Source organism: Glycine max, chromosome 6 (genome assembly GCF_000004515.6).
Source record: "Glycine max cultivar Williams 82 chromosome 6, Glycine_max_v4.0, whole genome shotgun sequence".
NCBI lineage: Eukaryota > Viridiplantae > Streptophyta > Magnoliopsida > Fabales > Fabaceae > Glycine > Glycine max.
The window spans coordinates 45185694-45196226 of record NC_038242.2 but is presented as its reverse complement, the minus strand read 5'-3'; the positions used below and the strand labels follow the sequence as shown (position 1 = coordinate 45196226).

Here is a 10533-nt window from a genome sequence, read left to right as displayed (position 1 = left end):
GTAGTAGATGGAATCTGTGAGAGGGCATCAGCAACTTTATTGGTAGCTCCTGCCTTATACTGGATGTTATAATCGAAGCCTAGTAGCTTGGAAAGGTAGTAATGCTGTTCTGGTGTCTGTATTATTTGAGTCATGAGTTCTCTTAGACTCTTGTGGTTCGTTAAGATGGTGAAGGATCTTCCTAGAAGATATTGTCGCCATTTTCTAACTGCAGCAACGATGGCGTGAAGCTCCCTGATATATGTGGAAGCATGGGTCATGCGTGGACCAAAAAGCTTACTGAAAAAAGCTAGTGGGTGGCCTCGTTGTGTTAGGACTGCTCCCATGGCGATGCCGGAAGCATCTGTCTCTACGACAAAGGGCTCCGCGAAGTTAGGTAAGGCTAGGACTGGTGTTGTGGTCACAGCTGATTTGAGTGCGTCGAAAGCAGCTTGAGATGTGAGGGACCATTCAAAGGCATCTTTGCAAAGCAAGGTGGTAAGGGGTGCTGCGATGGCAGCGTAATTTCTTATGAACTTCCGGTAAAAACCCATAAGCCCTAAGAATGCATGAAGATCCTTGACAGTTGTTGGTTTGGGCCAGTCTAGTATATCACGTACCTTAGAAGGCTCAGGTTCGACCCCTTTGCCGGAAACTATATGCCCTAAGTATTTCAATTGTTCCTACGCGAATAAACATTTGGCCTGCTTCAAGTAATATTGCCCTTGAAGTAATGTCTGAAGAATGGCTTCGAGGTGTAGGATGTGAGAGGGCAACGAGTCACTATAGACTAGTATGTCATCAAAGAAGACGGTGGCAAATCGGCAAAGGAAAGGTGTGAGCAGGCTGTTCATGGCTGCTTGGAACGTCGAGGGGGCGTTGCACAACCCGAAGGGCATCACGAGGTACTCGTAGTGCCCGTGATGAGCGCAGAACACAGTCTTCTCTATGTCAAGCTCGTGCATAAGGATCTGGTGGAATCCTTGACGCAAGTCTAACTTAGAGAACCATGAAGCTTGACCAAGCTCATCTAGTAATTCATCGATGGTGGGTATCGGAAAACGGTCACGTACCGTGACTGCGTTTAGGGATCGAAAGTCCACACAAAGTCTCCATGTACCATCCTTCTTCTTAACAAGCAATACTGGTGATGAGTATGGGCTTGTACTTGGGCGTATGAGTCCTGCGGAGAGGAGGTTTGACACTTGCTTTTCAATTTCTGTTTTCTGAAAGTGTGGGTACCGGTACGGTCGTACGTTCACCGGAGCTGTGGCTGGGTGGATGTTGATACAGTGGACTACATCTCGTGGTGGTGGAAGGTGGTTTGGGGTCTGAAATAATTTCTGGTAACGGCTAAGCAAGGTGTTGATGGCGGAAATGGGGTGAAGAAGATGAGTTGTGGGAGGTTTGGTTTGATGGGTGGGTAATATTCGTAAGTGGAGTAGGGCCGAGGTGGAGCCTGTCCGGATAAGGCGTTTTACTTGGGTCGTTGATGCGGCTTCTGGCCCAATAGCAATATCAGCATGTAATTCTACTGCTTGGCCCAAATGGTTGAAGCGCATGACGAAGGAGGTGTAGTCAGTAATTATAGGCCCAAGTTGTTTCAGCCATGCAATACCCAAGACCGCGTCTGCACCGCTTATCAGAAGCAAGTGAAATGTGACGTCGAAGGAGTTGCCTTGTATGGATAGTTGGGTGTTAGGGCAAACCTGATTGCAATCAAGCACTGAGCCATTTCCTACGTGTACTTGGAGAGGACTTGTTTTCTGGGTAGGCAAGTGGAGAAACTGAGCTATCCTGGGTTGTAGGAAGTTATGCGTACTTCCACTGTCAATAAGGACTGTGATACGCGCATGTTTGATGATCCCGGATAAGCGAAAGGTGTCTGAGGAAGGAAGTCCCGATAGGGCATGGAGGCTGATGTGAGGGTGAGGATCATCCGATATTAGCTGTGACTGGTCTAGTAGGACCTCTTCGCTAGTGGTCATGGAGTCAAGGCTTGCTTCATGAGTTTCTTCCTCCGTTACGGGGTTGTCGGTGATAAGCAACAAAATTCCTCCCTTGCAGCGATGACCCGGATTCCATTTGTCATCACAATTGTAGCATAAGCCTTTCTCTCGTCGGAAGGCCATTTCTTCAGGTGTACTTTGAACAAAGGGTGGTTTGGACCTCTGGTGTGAAGATGATGGTGGGAAGGACGATGACTGCGCGAGACTGTTGGAGCGAGAAGTAGAAGATGATGGCGGAAGGTTGGGATGTGTGGCCACGCTTCGATCTCTAAGCTTATCTTCTTGTAATTTGGCAAGTGCAATTGCTTGTGGGAGTGAGATAGGTTGAAGCGCGAGTACCTCCCATCGTATCTCCGGCATAAGTCCTGAAATGAAACAACTTAGCAAGAAGGGGGGTGGAAGTCCAATTACCTGGTTAGCTAAGCGCTCAAATTCGGTTAGATACTCATTGACATTGCCACGCTGAGTAAGCTTGAATAAGGCTCCTTTCGGGTCATCATAAAACGTTGGTGCAAACCTGGATTCCAGTGCTTGCAAGAACCCAGACCATGACATGATAAATCCGTTACGAAACATCCATTGATACCAGCTTAGAGCGACGCCGTCGAGGTAGAACGAGGCGACCGTTATGCGCTCCTCTTCTGGTGTGTTTTGATACTTGAATAGCTGAGATATCTTGAAAATCCAGCCTAACGGGTCGCGGCCGTCGTATCTTGGGATATCTAGCTTGACAGGGTTACGCTGGTTGAACTGTGAGTTGGGCGGAGGTGGGTTCTGGGTAGTCTCTTTCAGACGAAGGTGATCAAGGATTGTATCAACCTTGTCGGAAAGCTCCACGTACTTGTCGGTGAGAGTGGATTGGCAGGTGGATAAACGCGTGATGGCTTCTTCTAATTTGTCGGTAGTGGTTTTGCGGGTGGTGTGATCCGCCATGGCAATGGCGGCGCCGGCAGGTCGGACCAGTGTTAGGTGTGTAAGAGAAGGGAAGAGAGAGAAAGCCTTGGTTCGAGGAAAGCACCTCCTGAATATTATTCTCAATCAAGATTCTACACATGCTTTAATCATAGGTTCCAGTATCTTATATACACGTTCCTAGCTTAACAAACTCTAACGGTCTTAACCGTTCTAACTAATCTGGAACTAACTATTTTATGCACGTGCCTTATTGACTTATTTACGCATGCAGTGTACAACAACTATGTTACGTAATCGTTCAAGTATGTAGGCTTATGGGCTATCCTTGCGGGTCTTGCTGGTTCAGGTTCGTCCCTATTCATCTGTGGGTTGGGCTCGTGTGAGTCGCTGCTGCTATCCTCTCCTCGAGGGTCTCTGCTGCTATCAGTACGGGTGGGAATTATATTTATAATTAGATTAGTCTATTTTGGAGTTAAAAAACAGTGCCCCTGATAGATCAATGATGCCATAATTGCTAGTCATTTGTGAAAATTGAAATGAATTAATAATATATTAAACTAATTGATTGTAGCAGCTTCTCACACCTGGCATCTTCTTTGTATGTGGCTGACAGGCTGTTGATTTGTTTGAGTTTTGTTAACTTCTGAATATCAGTTTATGCTAATTAGCAGGGTCTATTAGGCATGCATGAGCTTGATTTTTCTCTTTATCACTGAATTCAAAGTTTGTTATGTTTTATGTCAAATGTAGTCGATGTCATAACAATTTCTATTTTGTCCAGGATGCATGTCAAATATAGGTATAGAAATTTTTCCGCATATGTCATACCTATATAAGCGTGATCTCATTGGAATTTATATAGGCAGAGTTGAAAATGAATTTTTCATTTATAATTTTCTACTTGTGATTATAAGTCTTCCTATAAAGTAGAAATAACATAATGGACACAACTTTGACATAGTTCTTTTCAAAACATTTCAGCGTGTCCCGGTTTGAGAAGCGGCAGTTCTATCACTCTCACAAATACCAGGTGATGAGTGACAGCCATTTACTAATTTATGTTTTTGTACTTTTATTCTATTTGCATGTAAATAGGAATTGTGTTGAAGAAACCATGAACTTTATAAGTTCGATTCACAGGCCTAAACTCAATGCTTTTGATATAAATGTGTGGAGATTCTTTGGTTCTCTTAACATTAGTTGTGAATATAAATAGGTTTGATTGATTCCTCTGTGGTGTTTATGATAAATATGAATTTGTTGCCATTGTGATTCCTCTTTGGTTCTGTTTTTTTCAGTGCCCCCGTGACCTTCTTTTTAGTGGGATGCCCTTATAATAATGTAGTAATAAATTCTAACAGCATTTCTCTAGAACATATATGAAACAAAAAAAGCACATCCTGTTTTGAGTAGTTCACAAACATCACAATGTTTTCCCGCTCGTATTTGGTTATTAGTTGATCTCTATGACATGAAGTTCACGTAACATGACATTGGAACTGCGTTACTGTCCTAATAGTTTTCACAGGGTCTATTAGGATTTGAGCTATTTAGCAAATACCATATATTCCCTACAAGCATGACCAAGCCCCACAAATGGGATGGATGGTCTTAGAAAATGTAAGGTAAAGATTTACACATCCTCATCATCAGTTTCACTAGCACTTGAATCATCCACGTTAACGGCAGCTACTTTGGAAACACTGATTTTAAAATGTGTATCAGTAACTTGTGTGATACTTTACACTAGCTAGTAATCTAGTATTTAGGTTTCTTATCACGGTAGATTTTCTTTCCCCTATTTTCTGTCTCTCCTATTCCTTAATTGATTGATTGTATGTAGGAAGCCTGAAATAGGGCGTATGACTATGATATGTGAATCATGTATAAAGGAATTGGGGACATCAAGTTAGTGAGCGTTCTTTGTTAGTCAAATTTCATGTCCTGGCAATAACCAAAAGATGCCTAAATGCGATTACCTACCTGTGACACGTTAAAAGGCTTGGGAAGGACACAAGAAAAAAAAATGCTATTTGAAAAAGTGAATACAAAACAGTAACATAACATACCAAATTTTATGGTAATCATAATTAAACAGTTTATGGTAATTAGCAGGGTCTATTAGGCATGCATGAGCTTGATCTTTCAGCATCCTCTGACATTGGTTGGAGAGACCATCCACACATCATATATACACAACTGCTTCCCTGTGAAATGCTTGGCCTGATGGGCTCTCATTTCTTTCATCCTTTGAGCCTTATTTCCACTATTTTTTAGTAGATCTGGAGCTTATTTCAGAACTTTTTGAACCCCCATTCCATCACCCACATCTTTTAGTCTGTTTCCTTTTCTATACCCACCACAAATCTCACTAAGTTTCTCTTTACCTTGATCTCTTTCACATGCTTCATTTTCCCCCTTCTCAAAAGTCACTTTAGTTATTTTGTCATTCATTTCCAGTTCAAAGTGTTGTTTAAGTCCCTTTCCATTATCTTCATGCTCAAGAGCATTGTTTAAGCCTTCATTTTCTTCCAATTTAAAATCTCAACTTCATTTTTACACGCTTCTTTCAATTCCTTCTTGTTCTGAATCTGTTTAGCTTCAAGGACAATCTAATTTTCACTTTTGCAAGTCAAATTGTCCTTATACCTATCCAGATTAAAGGTCTCATCTTATCTTTCAAATATTTCTGGCTTCAAAGAACCTTTCATCCCTTCCTCACTCTGTGCAGCTCCAACAGCAAAAGCTTCTATGTGAAATTTTCCATTCTCTTCCATTTTCTGAGACTGCTTGAGCCTTTTCATACTCAGTTGTTTCTGTTCATCCTCTTTTAGTTTTTTCTCATGTTCCATATGCTTCTGTTCATCCACTGAACTTCACTTAGCTTTTGTCTATCATCAATCTCTTTTGATTTCTGGCTCTCTACTCGTTTATGCTCCTTGCATTGTTTCTCAGACACTTCTTTCAAGCTTCCTGATTGGTCAGCCTTAGGTACTTTTTTTTTCAGTTTTTCCATGCGAGTGGACCATTCTTGCCTTCTCACTCTTTTCAAGCTCAAAGATTTCGGCAGGGACATTTGCCAATAAAAAACAAACTTCCTCCGGCAGGGACTCACTCTCCCAAACAGAGGGATGCAACAATAAGCTTTTCAATTCCTTCCTCTTCTCCTTTGATGGCCAACTCTTGATAACATTTCTTTCAGCTTTTGTTTGGTTGACAGCAGCAGCCATATGATAGTTATTTTTCATTTTATCCTGCAAAAACAATAACTTCCAACACTGTTAAATAAAGCCAGGCTTTCCACGAGTCTTAAAAAAATGCATGGCACTCGGCTTATAACTGTTCATTGGATAGTTTTAATTATCATTCAATAATGACTGTTGATATACTTTCCATTCTGATTGGTTCAGTGTCTCCTGTGACAGCAACAGGATCACTACAAAGTAGATATTGTCTTACTCGATTTCCTACAATTCATGTATATAAATGAATTTAGCATTATAGTTATTTGATAAGCACATAAGTAAATCTAGTGCAAACAACCTCAGTGGCTTGGCTTACTTGATAACATTCTGTGTATTGGAGTTAGGCCTTACAACCTTCGGACAAAGGCAAAACACCAAGTAGTACATGTCATGATAACATATCTTTTTTTCAAAAGTAACAAAAGATGCAGCTAGTAGTTATATCATATATGCCTGAGATTTAAACTTTATCTATACCAAATTTCAAAAGCCACAAGAGTAAAATATGTGTCAGATAAAAAGCACTCTAGCTTTGCGCCTAACACCTAATCCTTTGAAATAGTTGGTCCAGAACCTTCTCAACCTAGCAAGAGTTCAACCCTTTCTCCCCTTGTTAATTTTTTAATTAAATTAAATTTAAGTCAATACAATGTATTGGTGGCATGTGCCAGTTGTCCAGAATTCAAGTCCAAATGAGATGGCATATCAGAGACAAGAATACTTTAAGGTAACGTTTGGCCCAACAAACTTTGGTTTTTAACCGTGCCGAACGGCATCATATAATATCTATGTAGCCAACCTCACCTAGGGGGATGAGGCTTTTTTGTTGTTGTTGTTGTCGTCTTCTCCTTAAAAGGAGAAGTTGGGCCAAATACAATCCTTGTAAAGCTCTTAAAAATAAATGTATCATTTTTTTAATGAACAAGACCCATAAGAGAAAACTTCTATAGAAACTAATTAGAGTAGTTTCTTCCTATACAAACACTATCTTAGGTTTATGTTTGGCACTTGGCAGCTTAATTCTGAAGGCACATTCACCCCCAATGAATACAGTTACCAAAAACAAGGGTCTATTAGTGACATTACCCCCATTCCATTATGCAAGTGTATACAAATAATGAACTAACCAGTAGTAGTTCCTGATCATTCCATGGGGAGGGGACTTTTAAGGTTGTTAATGCTACTAGCAGTCAATGACAGACTATTGTCCAAGACAGAATCATAGCAAACATACAACATAAGCAAAAGTGTAACAAACATACTTACTAGATTTAGATTACAACCCTCAGAGTTTAATTTAATTCTTTCAATCTCAATAGAAGCCCTTCAAATTTCTTTATATTCAGCCACTGACCATATCCTGATATACAATTGGGGTTAGCATTCCTTGTATATGATAATGATTATCTCATTCAAGACCTATTTTAATAAATACTAATAGAGTAGAAATTGGACAAAAAAAAGGGCCTATACCTTCAAATTCTGATAATAAAAGCAAGATTGTGAGCATTTAATTTATAAACCTAAGTGGATATTTGTTAGCAAACAAGCAAGGCCAAAATCAAGGGAGATGAACAACTGTCAAGAAATTGAGGATTGCAGGTCATGCATATGAAAAGAAGCATTCATTTAATTAACCTCGCTCCAATGTCTTCATTCAATTAAAACTTTATGATTTTCAGCAACTACATATGAAGAGAGAGGGCAGGGGGAATAAAATAGACTTGCCTTTTCATTTTATTAGTTTAGATTTGATTTTTTTGGATATTATTTGATTTGTTGATCTATGTATCATAAACCTCTACCAGCTTTGGTTATTGAATGATATTTGATGTTTCCATATGTAGAGTGTATCTGAAATTGGGTTCAAGAAGCACTCAGCCCTAGAGGAGTACTCTTGGGTTAGCAGGAGAACACTATTGGATTTGTTTTCCATTCTATTCCATTTCAACAATCATCTATATTGTTAAAAGCATCTATCTAGGTATGTCACCTAATCCAACTTATATTTGGATTGTAACTATGTTGTTCATATATTAATATTACAGTCCATTTCAAATATGTCCATCATATCCCATTCTGTTACTGGCTAAATTTCGCCAAAATAAAAGAAAAAAACCTCATTCTACATCGGTTGACTAACAAATGATGTAGAACCCTCACCATTCTACATTGGTTGACTGATAACCGATGTAGAAACCTGACCATTCTACATCGGTTGGGCCTTCCGAACCGATGTAGATCCTCACCATTCTACATCGGTTGTACAGTCAGAACCGATATAGATCCTCACCCTTCTACATCGGTTGCACCGTCAGAACCAATGTACAACCCTCCTGATTCTAAGATGAGTCTGGGACGATGCCCATCTTCATACCCATGCCCTTCTAAGACGGTCATTGAATCGATGTTGTAGGGCCTAGGGTTTTCAAAGACTCCCGCTATCACCACGCGTCAAAACCGATGTAGAAAGGCCCTCAAAACTGATGTAGAAGGCCTATTTTCTAGTAGTGTTTAGCCATTAGAAGAAAAAAGTTTAGTATTATTATGCTGGAATGTAGGTTGGTAAGTTGGAATATAGAATCAAACTTCATACACAAACTAATTAAAGTGGTAAGTATAGTACCATGATAATTTTTTCCTAAGTCAGATGTCAAGGTCAAGGAGTGTCTCTTAAGTTAATGGGTTAGACATCAATCTCATTCGTGATTCATAATCATCAATGTGCCAATAAAATTTTATATATGATGGAAATCAAATTCGAATTATGTTGTTGAATAAAAATTAGTATCACTTAATCCCAACACTCTTTTCATGACATTAATTTTACGTGGGACATATATAGACCAATTATTAAATACATATCATCCAAACAGTGATTACGTGGACATAACAAACCAACTTGCATAATAAAAAAAATACTAACTTCATCAGCCTTATTATGCAAAAGGGGAAATATCTGGCTTTCTTTTGGTCAGCGGTCAAAGTCATTCACTATATCACCGAGGTACAAAGTCTTCACAATTTCATTTGACATGTCTAAAATAATCGTAGTACAACTTTATAGCAATTCCATTTATATATCACAAAAGGAAGAAATTAAGATGTTATATAGTAATCCGTTCACTTCATCTCACCAAAACACGCTTAACGTTACTTTCTCTCAGCTCTTGCATTGTATGTGATGGAAACTCTTAGATGTGGTGTGCACTATTTCCCTAATGCATGAATAATTTTTAAGCTAAAATATTTTTTTCTTTCATAAATATAAAAATGTACAAAATTTATTATGTAAAATTTTTAGTATGTTTTTATTCTCACAAAGTTGTAATATATTGTTTTTGGTCTTAGATATTTAAACTTACGATAATGACTTTTTAATCGATGCAAATATATAATTTTTTATACTAGTTGCAAGGTTATCAATCTCAAGAGTTTACACGGACTCTTGAGAGTTTCATAAACTCGACTAGTGAACTTGACTCGTAGGCTCCTAAGAGTCTACTTTAAATAAAAATAATAACAAACTATTTATAAATAACATATCAATTAAATATTTCAATAATATAATAAAACAAAATAGTAAATCATAAATTTCACAATACTTAAATAAACAAGTCAATGCATCACTATTAGATAATAACTTGCAAATGTTATAGTAGTGATAGATAATTCTCATCAAGGGTTTGATGTTATTAAATGTGGTTTATTTTATTTGAGAATAACACTAAATGAAATATGTTGAATACTAAACAAATAAAAAAACCCAACATGACTTATATTTTGATTTTTTTTAACTTGCTGACTCATTGACTTGATGATAAACTCGAGATTCTACGGATTTTACTTAAAGTTTATAGAATCTATCCAGAGTCAGTTAAAAAAAGAGTTTACTTACAAGTCAACTCACAGAGTATAAGTGGACTCGTAAACTCAAACATTAGCGAGTTAACTTGAGAGTTTGATAACCATAATCAGTTGTACTTATTACTAATATAAAATATGATGTTTTGTTTATATTAGTTGTATATATAATTAATATAAGCAAATAATTCAAGTAGATTTGGATGTCCAAATCTTGCTCTAAGCAAAAAAAAATGACATTTCAATTTTAAAATAAAAAACATACTGAAAATTTTATTGGAACAAAATCAGAACATTTTATAACTTTTAAATATTATAAGAGTAATTATGGTGGGTTTTTAACTAAGTTAGTATGCATGAGTTTAAAACTCTTTGTGGGTGTTGTTTGTTAAGTACCATGAAATGTTGTAAACAAAATGTATGGAAAAAGTTAAACCATATCTTGTTCAAGTATGTACACTTGAGTTACAAGTGTGAGGTAAAGTCCTACATTGGGTAGAAGTGGAAAGGTTGAGCACCAT

General features: G+C 38.1%; 1 protein-coding gene across 1 annotated transcript; it reads right to left on the bottom strand.

Moving 5' to 3' along the window:
* Positions 1 to 662: 662 nt before the first annotated feature.
* Positions 663 to 2921, bottom strand: LOC102661323 (uncharacterized). The gene has a single exon (XM_006582685.1). The coding sequence runs from the start codon at positions 2919 to 2921 to the stop codon at positions 663 to 665; it is 2259 nt and encodes a 752-aa protein (XP_006582748.1).
* Positions 2922 to 10533: the final 7612 nt, after the last annotated feature.